Genomic DNA, 16,954 nt, shown 5'->3' with positions numbered 1-16,954 from the left:
ACATCACAGTCACACCAAGAGAGGTCAGCACCAGGAACAGGAGAGGAGGAAAGCAGGGCTCACATGCTTGGCTCTGACTTCCTAATCAAGCTGTGCATTAATTAGCTAATCCCTCTCTGTGCTGCTGTCCCCCTGCACTTCATTTCATCACTGCCCTGGAGTCCTTGTAACCAAATGCCTTTTGGCACGGCAGCCTCAGCCCCTCCGCGCCGATCCATCCTCGAGCAGCCAGGACCACACTGTTCCCCTGGGGTGAGGAGGAGTCCGTGCCCTTGGGTCAGGCCGGCATTTCCCAAAACCAGCCCTTGGGAAGGGCTCATTGCTGCCGCCATCCCGCCATCCCCTGGCTTCCAGTACTTGCTATCGCATCCCACCCCGTGTGCTGGGATGCAGGAGGAAAAGACTCTGTACAGTAGCTGTAGCCCCATGAAATTCCTTTCAGGTGAGGGAGGAAAAAAAAAGTACTCTAAAGCACTAAAAGGAAGAGATTTGAATTAAAACTTAATTTAAAGTTAATCTACATTAGAACAAACTCACTCCTCCCTGCCAAGGGATCCATGCTCCTTGCCCGGGTCTGTTGGCTGCTCAGTCCCGACCATCCTCCTCTCTCCTCATCCCAGGGTCAAGCAAGGCTCCCCACGGCTTTCACTAAGCTCAAAAAAAAGGCCGGGCCTGCAGTGCTGAGCCAGTTCCAGCATGGTCCCGACTACATTTCCAATGGTTTTTCTACCAGAGGGTTTAACACATGACTTGCATAAAGGATTTGTGACTCTTTCCTTCCCCGTAGCTGAACTGCATCTACTTCCCTACCAAAACTATATGGATTTTCTCTGATAACTGTAGAAACTTTTCGAGGTTAATACAGCTTCACTTTCTCCTAGTTTCTCCCCAAATGGTTTTAATTCTTTAATTACCTGGTTAATTCCTGCTGCTTTGCATGAACGTTAGCTCAGGAATTGTTTGTAGCTCCTCAGTGTTGTGGAAGAAATGTTTTAAAAGCTTTACCTGCACTTAAGAAATTCCCCCCAAATTTGCTTTTACAAGGGGTTCTTACTTGTTACCTGTGTTAAAGCTTGCCTATGAAGCAGCTGTTTGCTTTTAGGCCTTTAATCTCTTTGTAAAGGTGTCTGTTGTGAAATATTAAAATGCCACAGAGGAAAAAAAAAAAAAAGAAAGCCGAAAAAAGAGGAATTTTTAGAGAGAGCCAACCAGCCAAATACAATATGTGGCCAGACAGAATCAGAAGCGCTGGCTGCAGTACAAACCCGAGAGACATCAGACAAACCGCCCCAGCCACAACGGTAATGGTTCAGCAGTAAAAGGAATGTAGAAAACAAAATGGGGGGCAGACCCCCACTTTCTCCCTCTGCCTTCCCCCTGAAAGACTATCTGAGACGGCTGACGCTGCCGGTGCATGTAAATATGCCGCTTCTGGAAGGGTAAATCGGAACTCGCTGGCCAGGAAGTTCTACCTTTGGTGTCATGCCTGCCTGACCCTGTGCAGGCAAACCTCATCAACAGTGGTGCTTCAATGCCAAGGGCTGGAGCAGGGAAACACCCCATCTCAGCCTTTTCAAACATGCACTGAGCTCCTTTGTAAAACTGGTGTGATTTTTATCGCCCATCCTCAGCGCATCACATACTGATGGCTGGAGACCTTGTTCCTACGTCCAGCTTGTGCGTGCTCACAGCCAGCTTGTCCATCCTGCGCCCATTTTGTCCTTCCCCTTAAACAGCTTTTTCTTCCTGGACTTGTTCATAGCGGACAGTCACATTCCCCTCTCTTGCCTCTGTCTTCTCCGGGCTACCTAACAAAGCTCTGCCAGAGGCTGGCTTGCAAAAAGTCCCCTGTCCTGACATCAAAACCTATATCACATCCCACCATGAGATGAGATGTAGCAGACCCTTGGTTTTGTGCAGCCTGCTGCCCGAGCTTATCAGCCACCTTGTTATCCCTCTTCCTTCCAGTTCTTGCACAAGCTTACGGGAGAGCTCAGCTCACCATCTGCCAGGAGGGTATGGTCCAAAGGTGAACTTACAGCAACTCTTGAAACCCTGCCCGAGGAGCTCAGCAGCTCCAGCTGCTCGTGGTAGTGTCAGGGCTTAGTGTCCCTGTTTGTTCCCAGGCTGGAGACTGCTGCCTTGCTGTGGTCCTGGCAGAAGCAGCAGTGGTCATCACAGATTGTATCCTAATCTACTACTATACGCTGCAATAGCTGCTGGTTTCAGCTAGTCCATCAGCTTACAAATGCAATTGCTAGACTCTGTTCTCATGCCTTTGCTATGGGGGACAAAGAGCTTTTGAAAGCATAAGATGTACAGGCAAGAGCAGTCACCTCTGAAAGCTCATGAATGCTAGTAGTGGGATTAAAAGCCTAGATCACAGGATCACAGAATGGTTGGGGTTGGAAGAGACCTCTGGAGATGATCTAGTCCAACCCACCTGCTAAATCAGGTTCACCTAGAGGAGTCTGCACAGGAACAAAGAGTTTTCCAGCCTAGTTCATCCCAGCATTTGGCTTCAGATATTCACTGTTCGATTTCTACTACAAATTCTGGTGTTGATTCCTGCAATTTGCTGCAGCACCTCAGGCTTCCACCCAGTACTTGCCATGGAAGTCCAGTGGTGTTTCACGGCCCAGGGACACAGCTTCTGGGAGGTGAAGGTGTGTCAGGGAATATCAGCATCGCCTGATGCAGGTGTGCCCTGGGACTAATGATGGACAGTTGCCTTCACACCAGCCCTGCAAAACCCTTTTTCACCTACCTGAAGTATCAGCTTTCTATCATGGAACAGGCTCTATCTCCAATGCTGTGTTGCACAGGACCGTGTCTTCAGGTGTCACAGTGAGAAAACTTACTTTCAAATGAATTTTAAAAGAAGAATTTAAAATTGGCTCCTGTGTAAACGACTGCAAGTCCGGGCCCTTGGTAACTCCCTGTCCAAAAACACAAATAAGCTGACAACACACCCCTCAAACACAGCCTGCAGCTCCAGCTGAGGTCTGCATGCCTGGAAAGAAGTTATAGAGGTGCCAGCAGCTGCCGTGACCAGCACAGGGATGATTTGGAAAGTGATAGTGTACAAAAACAACTTTAAAAACCCAAATATTTCGTGCCGTTCTCTTGGTCAGCTGAACAGCTTCTCCATTAACCCATCTCTTGCATTTAGTAATAAAGATAAGTTTCTACTACCATGACCTTACCTCAGGTGGGCTCACAGACGTGCTTTGGGAGTAACTGGAACTGCCGAAAAGCTCCCAGAATTGAAGGGGCTTCACTTGGTGTGAAAAGAACTGAAGAAAAGAGGAAGGGAGAAAAATGTAGCTGCTGTATTAGACACTGCGATCTGATCCACTCAAGGCACAAAGGGTATTAAGTTAAACGGAACTGAAACTCAAATTTAGTGAAACCAAGAGACAGCAAACCTCTGTGCAATTAACCTACAGGATCCACCACCACAAAATATCACAGAGGTGAAGAGCTTGTCACAGAAAGTTTGGAAATATATACATACACATATAAATATACATACGTACACACATGTGCACCTATATATGTGTATACTTACAGTCTCTCAGGGCTGGAAAGGACTTGACAACACCATTCGGTCTTTTCCTCAGCTCCAAGACAGGATCAAATACACGCCGGTATTTTCTGACAGATGTTTGTCTAGACCTGTTTTTTAACAGAGAATCTCCCACCTCCCCAGGCAATTTATTCCAATGCTTCCTTGTCTTCTTCAGCTCTATCCACACACGCACACGTGTATTTATCTCAGAAGGTGAGCGGAGCAGTCTCTGATGACTTGCACATCAAAAGGCTTGTTAACTCATTTCTCACGGCAAGATCTTTATTGCGGGTGATGTACGAGCCCAAAAGATCCCAACCTGACCTGAGGTAACAGGGGGACCTGCAGATGGAGTAAGTGGAGCAAGTGAGAAAGGAGGGGGAAATTAATTCCTTTCCTCATTAACCCGTCAGATTTGGTCTTACTTAACCTTAAGTAGGCAAAGGAGGGGATGAGGAACGAGGCTGCGCAGCTGGAATATGCAAATGGAAAGATGGAGAGTAGCACTTTTCCAGCCCACCCTGAGTATCTATTACCTCCACTTTTGGACTGACAATGCACCAAATGTTTCATTGCCTGAGGCCTTACAAAGCCAACCGGCTTTTTTAGCTGAAAGCACTAATGTAGAAAGGCAATTGGGAATTAATTATTTAATGTGGTTCCCATTGGTAGAAAGCTTCTGCCCCTCCTGCGTCTCAGCTACCATTATACATATGTTGCTTTCTTCAGACTAAAGTGATTAGACAGCAGTGGAAAATTATGGCTAAATCCCATTCCCACTTGCAATGAACTCCATTTAAATCAACAGATTTGCACTCAATAACTAAGAGCACAGTTTAGCCCTGTGCTATGAAAACATCATCTGTGACAATAAAAACATAAGCAGATCTCATCGTCTCCATTTCAGAAACAAAGCCGACTCATCCCTCTGCTCCCAGCCCCTCTCTTTGACAGGCAGCGGAAGACTATTCCTATTTAAAAATTAAAATCCACGCAGGTAGCCCTATTAGGACATTGGAACAATTGTCTTTGACGTGGCCGTTCGGATGCCTGTCTGGAGCAGGCAGAAAGGTGCACCCTGAATCCACGCTGCATGTTGGTTCAGCTCCAGCTTCTCAGGGATTCTCCAGATAAGCATCTATTTCATTTAGAGCTTTTTTAGTGATGACCTTTGTAGAAGCAAATGTCCTTTTGAAGATCTCTCTGCAACAGCTGCATGCCAGAAACACCCATCCAAGTTACTTTAAGAGCTTAAGAATCAGGCCCCATATATTTAAAAAAGAAAGTTTGCAAAATAAGATTCTGCAGCAGGGCTGAGAAGGGCATGAACTTTTGCTGTCGGCTGCCATACGTGGGAAAATGGTAACTTCTTCCCCATAGCCACCCCCTCTGTATTAATTCTGGATGAAGCCATCACAAGATCCCACTGAAAATCATCATAGTGTATTACACCAGGAATAAATTTGATGTCATGTGTCATATATTTCCAAACACAAAATAGATTTGGGTTGCTTTTTTTTTGGCTCTTCAGATGAAAGAAATACGACTGTACAGATGTGCTTTTCTAAGATCCAGTGGCATGAAACCTGAAATACGCCAACAAGACTCAGGAGCAAGAAGTTTTAATCACCATGGAAACACAACACTTTTGAAAGTCTATGAAATTATATACCCAGGTCTGAAAAGGGTAAACTTATCCGTCTGGGCAGATCTGCTGATAAACTGAGACAACTCATTTTCTCCTGGAAAGCTATGTTATATGTTGTTTGAAAAAATAACCAGTGGTTAGAGATAGATTTATGCTGGGAAGAGAAAGGAAAAAACCAAAAGTGCTGGGAGAAGTGTTCTGTAAAGGAAAAGGAGGGGCAACGTGAAAGTATTCCCTTCATTTAAGTGATTCCCTGTGAATTTGGGAGGCAGAAGACGGGCTGAGCACCTCTCAGGGCCAGACAGAATGAGGCTGGCGACGCTGGAGGCATATGGAGACCCACCCAGGGCGCAGACAGAGCGGGGACCCCCAGACCTCGGCTTACGCAAGGTGACCTTTCCCCCCTCTAAAATTTCAAAGCTGGCGTTGCCGGCGCTGAACAGACTGTGTGCCATATGTAACATGACCTCAGCTCCACTCTGCCAAGCCACTGATGGCATCACTAATGAGAGGTGAAAGGTCTCTTCCTTGCAGCTACCTCAGAAACCCACGGAGGCAGCGGGTGCAGGACGGGCCCCCCGACCCCTCATCCCCACAGGCAACACCCACTGCCCCACCGCAGGGCCCGGCCACCCTTTCCAAATCACCCATGCACCCATCCGAGGGGCTGGTGGTGCCTCTTCCCTTGGCCCAACTGCACCCGGCATAGTCACTTGGCAATGAAAATATTTGTTTGGTGCTCAAATGCAAAGCATGGAGGCAAACAGAGCCCTGGATGCAAATCCTGTCCCCACTGCCACCCTACCAGCCTCGGTTTTGGGAGTGGATTATGCCTTTTGTATTGCCCTGGTGAGGAGATGGACTTGGGCTTGAAGATGGAGCAAAGGGAGGGGGGACAAGATACCCCGAAAAGTACCGGGTTTGTGCCCCACATCGCACTGCAGCCCTGTGGGAGGGTGGGGGGCCCCTCGGGCCACGCTGGTCACCCCCAGAGGGCCCTGCCTGGGCTTGGCAGTGCTGGCAGGAGCAGTGAGGGGAAGCCTGGCAGCCCCCTTCCAAATTGGCGTACTTTGTTTTCTGATTTTTTTTCTCAAAATTTGCACGAAAACCGTTGCAATGTCTTGCAGAAAAAAATCAACCACCACACACTCTTTGGGTTTTTTTTTCCTTTTTGCAAAAATAGGTGGTTTGGGGTTTTTTTTGCGGGTTTCCCAGTGTCCAGCACCCCCCCTGCCCCAGTCATCACCCAAGGAAGGGATGGAGAGGACCTGCTCGCACGCCACTCCTGAGCACCTGGGACATGCGTCGGGGAGGCCCGTGTGCTCGGGGGTGGGTGTCACTGGTGTGTGTGGGTATGGAGACATGGGTGGGTCTGTGCACGCAGGGCCATGGGAGTGTTCACATGGCTCTCAGTGTGTGCAGGAGTGTATGTCCACACGCAAGTGGGTGTGTGCATATGTCGGGGGGGCTGTGCACACGGGTGGATGTTGCAGTGTCAGCACACGGAGTGGGGGGGCACACCGATGTGTGCGCACACCTTGGCGGTAGGTGCACACGGGTGGGGTGTACGGGGGGTGGCTGGGTGCACACCGGAGTGCGTGCACACGGGTGGGCATAGCAAAGTGTGCATGATGCGGATGCAGGCGGGGGCTGCAGCGCCACTGCCCCGGGGGCCCCGACTCCTCCTCCCGTCCCGAAGTGCCCCTTTCCACTCCCCCCGGCGCGGCTCCCAGCTGCGAGCAGCGCTCAGCTTCCGCGGGCGACCCCTCCGCGCCTGCGCTTTGTCCCACGCGGGGCTCCGCGGTTCCCCGCGGCCGCCTCTCGCCGTGCCGGCAGCATCGCCCCCACGCCGCGGGGCTCCCGGGGCGGGACCGGGCTCCGCCGGCCGGGCTGGAGCCGCCACCGCGGGGAGAGGACGGCCTTGGTTTGTTTCGGTTTGGGGAATGACTCATTTGTGGCATATGTGGCACTGCTGAGGTACAGAGAGGACCCACACACACATACGCAGATTTATCCCACCCGCGGCCGTGCTCCTACCCCCCCACGCAGGGCCAAATCCCACGGGAGAAGGGGCTGTCTTCAATCCTCGCTGAGGATTAATTTTTACATCGCATCCCGGCGCGAAGCAACTAAATTATTCGTTTCAAAATACTTATTCCGCCTCCCACCCCTTTTCCTCCGGAAGACCCTCGTTTCACAGGAGCACGAACGAAGCTGTCCACGCGTGCTGGGTTGCGCTGGGGTATATTGGGCTGCCGGGAGGAGGGGGGCAGCCGGGGCGTGTTTTTCTCCCGTGGAGGAGCCGCATCCCGGGGGAACCTCATACCGGTGCGGGGAAGCTGCTGCTCTGGGGAAGGAGCGATCGATTCCGCGACCGCTCAGCGCTCAGTGTGGCCGCAGCCTAATTCGAGCTGCATTATCTTATTTAAAAAACAAAACAAAACAAAAAAAAAATAAAAAAAAAAAAACAGAAATTGCAATTATAATTGTCTCGGGTTACGGCAAATGCCATTATGTTGAGAAACGGCAGGAAAACAATGCCGCGAAAATGCGAATCGCCTTGCTTAATAACGCGCTGCTGCTGCACGGTCCCTGCGCGCCCGCGGAAGACTCTCAGCGCCCGGATGCGGGGGGGAGCGGGTCCCCCGCCGGCACTGGGGGATTTGGGAAAGTGTGAGCTGCTGGGGAGGTGGGGGGGGTCCCCTTTGCGTGATGGGTGCAGCTGATGGGTGGGAGCTGCACACTCCGGAGGTGCGTGGGTGCCTGGGGGTCGTGTCACGCACATGGAAAGCAACACGCAGGGGGGATGCAGCGTAGCTGGGAAGCAAGTCGGCAGGCTTCTATGTAGAAAAGGAGTTAAACCCCGCCGTTGTCCTTTGATTTAGGAAACGGCTCATCCAATTCAGTTCCAGATTATTCAGGGGCAGACTGCCTCGCTCGCTCCCTCTCTCCCCACATCAGCCCAAACATCTTGAAGTAATCAGCAGCTGAGAACGGAGACGTCCCCCTGGCATCTCAGGTTAAAGAAGGAGGTCCAGGAAAATGTGGTAGAGCCATTACAAGAAACCTGAGATGCATTCATCAGAGACTCCAATTGCCATCGCATTAGGATTGATTAGAGACCAGCAGTACCGTAATGACCCGGAAAGAGGGGCATACGGGGATTATTAATATCAGACTTCAAAAAAAAAAAAGGGAGAAAAAGAAGGAAGGAGGAGGGAAAATTTAAAAAAAAAAAACAAAAGCGCATCGCGGGACTGCTGCTCGTACGCAGACTTACCTGAGGAGCACAGGGACGGATGATAATTTTCTAACTTCTAGGGAAGAAAAAGCAAACAAACATGGAAAAAAAAAGGCCACCTCTGGACCCCATGAAATCGCCCGCTCCCAGCGCGGCTCCCTCCGAACCCCCCAACGCCGCGGCCCCGGGGCAGAGGCGGCTCCTGGGGGGCCGGCCCGCGGCCCAGCTCACCCACTCGGACCAGAGGAACATGGTCCTCCGGCCGGCGACAGCAAGGACAATTTCAGGAGCCTCCAAAGAGGAGAAAAGGAGACCTCGCTGGCTCGTCTCCTTCTCAGTTCCCTGCGCCTAAACAAATCAGCCCCTCCTGGTCTCGGTTTAAATGTAGCTCACTGGATAATTAACTCCATCTTTCCAGCCCTGCTTTAACTGTTTATTTAGTGTCACCCCGTATTACCATCACTAGCACTTTCCTCTGAACAGGAGGAGCTGGAGGGTTTCACCTCCCAAAAGGAAATTCTTCGTAGCTTAAAAGAATCAGCATCCAGGAGGTACATTAGCGAGCAGGAAAGGGGGGAGGATGAGGAAAGGGGGTCCCACGGTAAAAACAAGAGAAAATAAGGATGTGGGGGGACAGGGACAGAAAGACGTATCGGCCCTCGCAGAGAAAAACCAACGCGTGATCACCTCTAATCCTTTGAAAAATGTCCCGGTAAGTGCGCAAAGAAAGAGCCCTTTGTGCCCTGGGGATCGCCCCCGCCACCCCGCCGGGGCCACGCCGGGAAGGCCTTAACCTACCCCCCAGGGAAGGCCTTATCCTGCCCCCCCGGCCCGGCCCAACCCGGCCCTCCTCCGGCAGCCCCGGCCCGGCCTGACCCCGCTCGGAGCGGGGGGACCCTCGCTGCCAGGTACCCCCGGGTGGGACCCGGGCAGGGACCCGGCCCCCACCCCGCGGACACTGGTTTTGTTTTTACAGGTGTCTGGAGGGCAATTTACTAACAAGTAATTAAAGGTTGCACCAGTTTGCAAGCGCGTCGGGCCAAAGGTTCCCTGCAAGACAAGAGGGGATGCATATGGAGAGGGGTTTGTCCTTCCTCATTAAAAAATAGAATAATAAAGGCTGGGAGGGAAGAGAGGGAGAGAAAGAAAACACAAATCCTTTATTGTTTAGAAACTAGCTGGGGAAGCTGGCTGTCTCCCCTGCGCCTCGCATTCGGCAGGGAAGGCAGCGCGGATCCGGTATCACGTTGCAGATCTTCACTCGAGATAACGAAATGCGATCTATTTTTCAGAACAGCAAGTGGATGGGAAAGGAATCCTCTACAACACAAACCTCATTGACTTAATGGGTCGGTTTTGGATTTCGCCTTCGAAAGGTTCGGAAAGCGGCAGCGTTGTGTTACTGCCCCGCCGGCTCCCAGCCTCCAGTCCCGGTTATCATCACGCCGAGACGAGGCACCGAAAAAAATGCCGCCGATTTTATTTTGTCGCGCTATTTGTTTCCCTCACAGCCTCACACTTAAAGAAAAAAAAATATTAAATTTATTTTCGGTTGGAGAGGAGGTTTATTTCTAAGGTCGGGGGGAGATGGAAGTCGTGTTCGGTTTTTCTTTTTTGCTTTGTTTTGTTTTTTTGGCGAAATCGAGGAAAACCGGCAGAGCGTTGCGTGGGATCCATCTTCATCCCCGCTATGCGCTGGATAACGCTGCATCGAATAAATAAGTGAATAAATGAATATCCAGCACAAACAGAGGTGGTCATTGCCCCGGCAAGCGGGGCAAGGCGCAGAGGCCCCCGCGGCCGCGCACCGGCCCCCTCGGCCGCCGCCTCCGCACCGCGGGCGCGGAGCTGCCAGGCCCCGGCGGCGGAGGGAAACCCGGCGAGGGGGGGCAAAGCCAAGCACTTTGCCCAGGGTGGAAACGGGGTGACCCGTCCGGGCTGCTCCTTCCCAGCCGAAAAACCGACGAGCGAGGAGCGGCCGGCGGCAGCTCCGCCGTTGTGTTGTTATTGAGTTATTTGTATCTGCCTTTTCTTTCCTTTTTTTCTTTTTATTTTTGAGCGACACGAAACCATCTCCTTTTTTTTTTTTTTTTTTTTTTTTTTTTGGGCGGGGGGCTGCTTTTAAGAGGCTAAATGCGGTGGTTTGGGAATTCATTTACCTCTTTTCGTGGTTTAAAGTGAACGGTTTCCAATTTTTAGGAACACCAACCCCGGGCAATAATTAACACTGATGCTGATCAGTTCTCGTCTGCAGCGTTTAACTCCCAGGTAGAGCCCAGCGAGTCCGTCTCCTCCTTCTGTGAAAGTTGGTGACACAGAAGAATAAAGTCCCGCTCGGAAATCGCGGGGAAGCCTCGGATCAGCCCTCGCCCGTCCCTGTCAGCTCTGTCGCCGGCCGCGTCGGGATAATTTGCCTATTCCCAGCAAGAGCGATGTTTGTTTTGCTCGGCCTTTTGAAGGAAAAGGGAAAAAAAAAAAAAAAAAGACAACCGTGAGGGCAAGAGAAAACCGCGCTCGTTAAAATGGAAAGGAGCTTTGGTTTTCTCTCCTCCTCATCCTGAAGACGTAAGCCCTCAGGTCCGTGTTTTTCCCGGACTGTGCAGCTTATCAGACAGAAAAAAACCCACCAACATTAAAAATAAATAGCAATAAAAAGGAGGGATGGGGAGCCCATCTCGCAGCTGGGCAGGACACTGCTCCTCCAGGACGTGGCCGCGGGCGGCTGCGAGCTCATGCGTTATAATTCTGCGCACTTGCTCCAGACTTTAGGGTATTAGTTGATTTTAGAGCCGGGTTTAAGGCTCCGTTCCGGTCCCCACACAGCTGCCTTGTCAATAAGGATCTGTTCCAAGCAGACATTCCTTCTGGGAGGACATTGCAGCTCTTTAAGACTTCATCTGCAACATCATAACTACTAAAATAAAATGGCAAGGGAAAATTACCAGACACATGGTCATGGGATACAGAAGCGTCCTGACTCCAGCGCACATAGTAAAGTCACTGTACAGACTGGGTGGCAGGGGCTTATTTTAAACAGCCCCGAGACGCGAAGTACATGGGAGAGGAGAAAAAAAAAATCTAGGATTAGGAAAATATCGGGACTGGCCTTTTCCATATCGTATCGCGACAAGCGGAGCGGGCAGAGGCTGCGGGCAGGGAGCGGGCAGCGGGAGCGCCGCCGGCCCCGGTTGGAGCCCTCCTCAACCTCGGCCACAAAAGGGCAGCTCTTAGCTTTAAGCATTTAAAGTCAAATAAATCCGAATGTCTTTGGAGAAGACAAACAGGTTTTAAGAGCCTCGCGATGGTTATTAGCACCCGCGGAGCGAACTCGTTCGTGAATCAAAAGCGTTCAGGAGTGTGCTTAAAATACTGGTTTCGACTTATCCAATCAAAGATAAATACAGTCATAAAGACACCCTCTTCCCACCGCTCCCCTGCCCTTATGTCACCGCATTGTCCTCATCTCCCAACCCGTCCCGGCTACTGACAATGGATTATCTTTGCTTAGGGAGCCTAATTGTTTTCTAATTTTTTAAAATAATTGCTTTTGAGCGAGGTGTGCAAATGAGGATTAGGGTAATTGAAGCGCCGCCGGTCGGTGCAGTTTCTCTGCCCGCCACCCGTACGGCTGCCGCGGGGGCTCCGCGGGGCTGCCCCCGACCCGCCGCGGGGACCCCCCGGGACCTCCCCGCGCCCAAGCGGCGCAGAGTGGGAGGCAGGGGACGCGGATGGGGGGGAAAGAGAAGGCACAGGGGTACCGCGTATGATTCAGCTATTCACTAAAGCATTATTTATTCATCCCCAGCATTAAGGTAATTAAATACGGGCTGCCTTGGCATGGGGACAGCAGGCGGGGGTGGGGGGGGAAACACAAATTGTTTGTGGGGAGAAAAAAAGAAGAGTGGAAGAAAGATAAAGTCCGCAGGGAGCGGCTTCCCCAGGGATGCGCCCGAGGGCGTCCCCCCCCGCAGCCGCCACCGGGGCCGGGACCGCACCCGCGCAGAGGCGGCGGCGGGAAGCGCAGCCGCGGCGGCCGAGGCCGGGGCCGGGTCCCCGTCGCCAGGCTCCGCCCGCCCGTGCCGAGGCTCTGCCCGCCGGGCCGGGCTGGGCTGGGCTGGGCCGGGATGGGCTGGGCTGGGCTGGGCCGGGTCGGGCCGGGCCCGCCACGGTGGGGGCCGAGCCGCGGGCGCCCAATCAGCGCGGCGCGGGGGCTCGGGCACTTTAAGCGCGGCAGCGGCGGAGCGGGGACAAAGTCCCCCCGGCGCCGCGACCAGCATCCCCGCTCGACCGCCCCCGGCTGCCACCGCGCCTCCCCGCTCTGGGGCCGCGACCGGGACCAGGACCGGGACTGGACCCGGCGGGCGGCTCTCCCCCGCCCCTCCGCCGCCGCGCTCCCGCGGGGTACCCACCGCCTTCTCCTCCTCCTCCTGCCGCCTCCGCGCCCGGCCATGTCGATGCTGCCGTCGTTTGGCTTCACGCAGGAGCAGGTCGCCTGCGTCTGCGAGGTGCTTCAGCAAGGGGGGAATCTGGAGAGGTTGGGCCGCTTCCTCTGGTCGCTGCCGGCCTGCGACCACCTGCACAAGAACGAGAGCGTCCTGAAGGCCAAGGCGGTGGTGGCCTTCCACCGCGGGAACTTCCGCGAGCTCTACAAGATCCTGGAGAGCCACCAGTTCTCCCCCCACAACCATCCCAAGCTGCAGCAGCTCTGGCTGAAGGCTCACTACGTGGAAGCCGAAAAACTGCGGGGCAGACCATTGGGCGCCGTCGGCAAATACCGCGTCCGCCGAAAATTCCCTTTGCCCCGAACCATCTGGGACGGCGAGGAAACCAGTTATTGCTTCAAGGAGAAATCGCGGGGCGTGCTACGGGAATGGTACGCACACAACCCCTACCCGTCCCCCCGGGAGAAGCGGGAACTGGCCGAAGCCACTGGTCTCACCACCACCCAGGTCAGCAACTGGTTCAAGAACCGGAGGCAGCGGGACCGAGCGGCAGAGGCGAAGGAAAGGTACCTGCCACCCACCTCCCTCTATTCTCCCCGTACCCCCTTTTGCCCCCGTGAGGGGAGCGACCGGGAGCCCCGGGAGCGCGGCGAGCACTCGGCGGCGGATGGGACGGAAGCGGAGAAATATCTCTCTCCCTCCGATTTTTTTTTTCTTTTAAATTTCCTGAAGCACTTTCGTTTCTCTCCCCACCGGGGAAACCCGAGTGGGTTTTCCATCCCAGACCCACCGGACCCCGTTCCCCGCTGCCCGACCCCAGCTGCCCGGGGGGTACAGCGAGCCCCTTACCTGCCTCTCCAGGCCGCTCCGCCGCCTTTGTTTGCTGCGTGCCACCCCGAGTAAACCGCGAACGATGCGGCCCCGGAGCCGCGGGGGAAGCGGTCGGGATGCCGGGTCGATTATTGCCTGGGATCGGGCAGGGTAGTTCCGAAGCCCAGAGGAGAGATGCAGCCCCGGGTTGGACAGGGCAGGAACCGGAGGGAGACTGGGATCGGGACGCGCTGGCCGGGCCGAGCCGCCGCCCCGTACCGAGGCCACCCCGGGCGGCACCGTCCGGGGTGGCCTCGGTACGGGGCGGCGGCTCGGCCCGGCGAAGCTGACAGCCACCAAGAGCATCGTCCCTGCTTTTTATCTCCTCCAGCAACCTCCCCACCGAGCCTCCTAGAGAATATTCTGCACCCTGCTCGTCCTCGGGCCGTACTTTCATTTTTACCTAAAAAAAATAAAGTTGACCCCCCCCAATTCCCCTGTGCTCCCACTTTTCCTGCTCACCGAAATTATCGGGCGGTGCAGTGGACACCTATTTATAGGAGGGTGAAAAGAAATAGGGACGATCCGTTATGAAAATATTAGATGCCTTTCTGCTCCCACGATGAAGTAAAACGCAAAGGATTAACTGGGGGCATTAGCACAGCGCCCATCCCCGGCGTCTCCCGCCCGCCGTAACAAGCCCGTTGGGTTTTCTTGCCTTTCTGCAGGGAGAACACAGAAAACAACAACGCGGCCAACAACAAACCGAACCAACTCTCGCCTCTGGATGGGAGCAAACCCCTCATGTCCAGCTCCGAGGAAGAATTTTCTCCTCCCCAAAGCCCGGATCAGAACTCGGTCCTGCTCTTGCAGGGAAACCTCAACCACACCAGGAGCTCCGGCTACTCCCTGAGTGGCTTAGCAGCATCCCAAACCCCTCACAGCCTCCAAGGCCACCAGCTCCAGGACTCGCTGCTGGGACCCCTCACGTCCAGCCTGGTGGATCTGGGATCCTAAAGGCCTGCGGCGGGCGGCTAGAGGAACGGGAGAGGAGGTTTCGCTCGGGGACAGAGGCTCTGGGTTGTACATAGAGGACAGCACCCGTTTTTACAGCTCACCCGCTGATTCTTGACGGGACTCTCGGCTTTTTTCACACAACCCCACATCGGCTCCTGGTCCAGTTCCCCTAAGCGTCTCCCACTATCATCTTTTTGTTTTGTTTTTGTTTTTGTTTTTTTCAAGTAGCCAAACGCAGCGAGCGGCAGAAACCCTCAGCCCTTCGAGTTCAAACGATCTGGTCCCAGCGGGAATTACAAAAAAAATCCCCAAACCTAGATGGATCCGATTCCACCCAAATAAATCCCAGCCCCGCAGGAGCGGTGGGGCAGGGGTGGCCGGGCAAATCGCGGCTCCTGCCGCCCTGGTCCCCGCAGGGCCGGCGAGGAGCTGGGACGGAGGCAAAGGGAGCAAACGTCTGTACCGAGCCCTGTGGCGGAGCGGGAGGAGGGAGGGGAAGTTACGTTTACATTTTTCATATTTAGCCTTACCAGAAAGTTTTCAATGTAGTTTAAATTAAAAAAAAAAAAAGGCAAAAAAAAAAGGCAAAAGCTGCAGTATTAGAGTTTTAACAAGTGCCTATGTCTTAGCGCGGCTGGGCGAGGCGGGCAGCGAGCGAGCTTCCGTGGGCCCGCGCCCCCCCCCGCTTCCTTCTCCTCGGTGGTGAAATGCATCGATGTGGCTAAAAATTAGAATAAGAATAATATTAATAAAAGTCTCCTGTTTTCTCCTGAACGAGTATTCCTCAGGCTGCCCCGCCGGCTCCGCATTGCCTTCTCCCGTCTGTCCCCGCTCGCCGCCTTCCTCCTTCGGCTTTGCAGAGAGCCCGCGGACGACGCTGTCTGTCTCGAGTATTTGTTACCAAAAATCGCATGTGCTTTCAGGTTTATTTTCTATTGTACCTAACCAGTCTAAATTAAAACAACGCTGATGATGGAACATCCAGGCTGCGCTTTTCTTTGCAGGGGCGAGCCTGTGCCCCTCTGCCCAACCTTAATCCCCTGCCAACGGGGAGCATCGGAGGCGCTTCGGGGTTGCAGGGGGAGCCGGTACCTTCGTAACCGAGGAAGGAAGGGGAGAGGGGACTCGCCGGAGCGGAATGCGTGGGGTTGCCCCTTGGGAGCCGGCGCCTGGCCGGGAGGGAGCTGCTCGTCCCCGCCACTGTTGGGGCCTCGCTGCGGCCAGGCCGGTGGTGTCGGTCCCCCCTGTTAGCGTTTTGCATCATTAAGTGCGTGTTTATTTAAGTCGCTGCAGTGTTTATTCTCGGGGTCTTGGGCCATGGAGAAATGTCACCCTCTGCAGGAAGGTCTTGCCCGGCCGGAGCGCTCCGAGTCCAGCCAGCTCGCTCCCCAACGGCGCCCGCCGTCCCCGGCACCCGGACACGCTCCGGAGTCCCCGGCAGACCCTTCAGCCACGCCGGGACGGGGCGGCGGATCCGTCCTGCCCCTCGTCCTCCTCGGCTCCGGCTACGGGGGCGCCCGGGCTGCGGAGGTGGTTGTCATTGCCCTCCGGCCTGGCACCGGTCGCCCCCTCAGAACGCCCAGCCCAGATCCTGCGGGGCTTCCTGTGCCCCCGACTCTTTGTGGGGGCATGACCGGGGCAGTGGGGGATCGCCCCGCGCCCGGGCAGGACCCGAAGCGGTTCCGTGGGAGCAGCGTGGAGAGCGCAAATCCCGCGCGGATGGGCGCGCAGCTGCGTGTCTGCGGGCATCCACGACCGCGGACGGAGACGGAGCAAAACCCGACTTGGAGTGAGAGCACCGTGTATCCTCACCCAGAGACCCTCATGGCCTTTCCCGAGGGACTCATCCGGCCCAGACGTGATCCTTCATGGAGCAGTGCGGCCCCCTCCAGCCCCTCGGTCAGAAGGGAGGGAACCGCCAGGGAAACGAGGCAGATTTTTAGGGTGAGGAGCCATGCGCTCTGCACCCCGAGGATGGATAAGCTCCAGCTCCTTTGTTTTTCCAAGCCACGGGCTCGATGAAGAGGAAGGATAAATATTGTCCCGGGGTCCAGCCCTGCGTGGCAGAAAAGCCAGCAGGGACGCGCAAACCAGGCGTTATTTTCAAAGCAAACAGCGCAGAGACGCTTCCTGCGAGCAGGCTGCAGCAGAGCTGACCTTCTAGGGGCCGGAGGGATAGCTGCCAGAGGGTACCCCCCTCGGCCAAACCCCATCTCCCCAGCGTG

General features: G+C 54.4%; 1 protein-coding gene and 1 long non-coding RNA gene across 2 annotated transcripts; one reads left to right on the top strand and one right to left on the bottom strand.

The window, feature by feature from the left end:
• Window positions 1-9,599: 9,599 nt before the first annotated feature.
• On the bottom strand, window positions 9,600-12,999 carry LOC309443042. The gene is made up of 2 exons (XR_014184727.1): window positions 12,870-12,999; window positions 9,600-10,910 (listed from the first exon to the last, which is right to left on the bottom strand). It is a non-coding gene; the product is annotated as an uncharacterized lncRNA (long non-coding RNA).
• On the top strand, window positions 12,677-15,709 carry SIX1 (SIX homeobox 1). Its single transcript, XM_082059551.1, has 2 exons — window positions 12,677-13,468; window positions 14,441-15,709. Exons 1-2 carry the CDS (start codon window positions 12,909-12,911, stop codon window positions 14,727-14,729), a joined length of 849 nt encoding a protein of 282 aa, XP_081915677.1. The 5' UTR covers window positions 12,677-12,908; the 3' UTR covers window positions 14,730-15,709.
• Window positions 15,710-16,954: the final 1,245 nt, after the last annotated feature.

This window comes from Streptopelia decaocto (genome assembly GCF_964273445.1).
Source record: "Streptopelia decaocto genome assembly, chromosome: 7".
Lineage (NCBI taxonomy): Eukaryota > Metazoa > Chordata > Aves > Columbiformes > Columbidae > Streptopelia > Streptopelia decaocto.
Note: the sequence above shows the minus strand (reverse complement) of the source record. Positions and strands in the feature narration are given on the sequence as shown.

What these genes read in the sequence shown, in the direction of transcription:
- SIX1 (XM_082059551.1), top strand. Translation starts at nt 12,909, where the DNA reads ATGTCGATGCTGCCGTCGTTTGGCTTCACGCAGGAGCAGGTCGCCTGC. An exon ending in GCGGCAGAGGCGAAGGAAAG is followed by an intron (nt 13,469 to 14,440) that starts GTACCTGCCACC and finishes GCCTTTCTGCAG; the next exon opens with GGAGAACACAGAAAACAACA.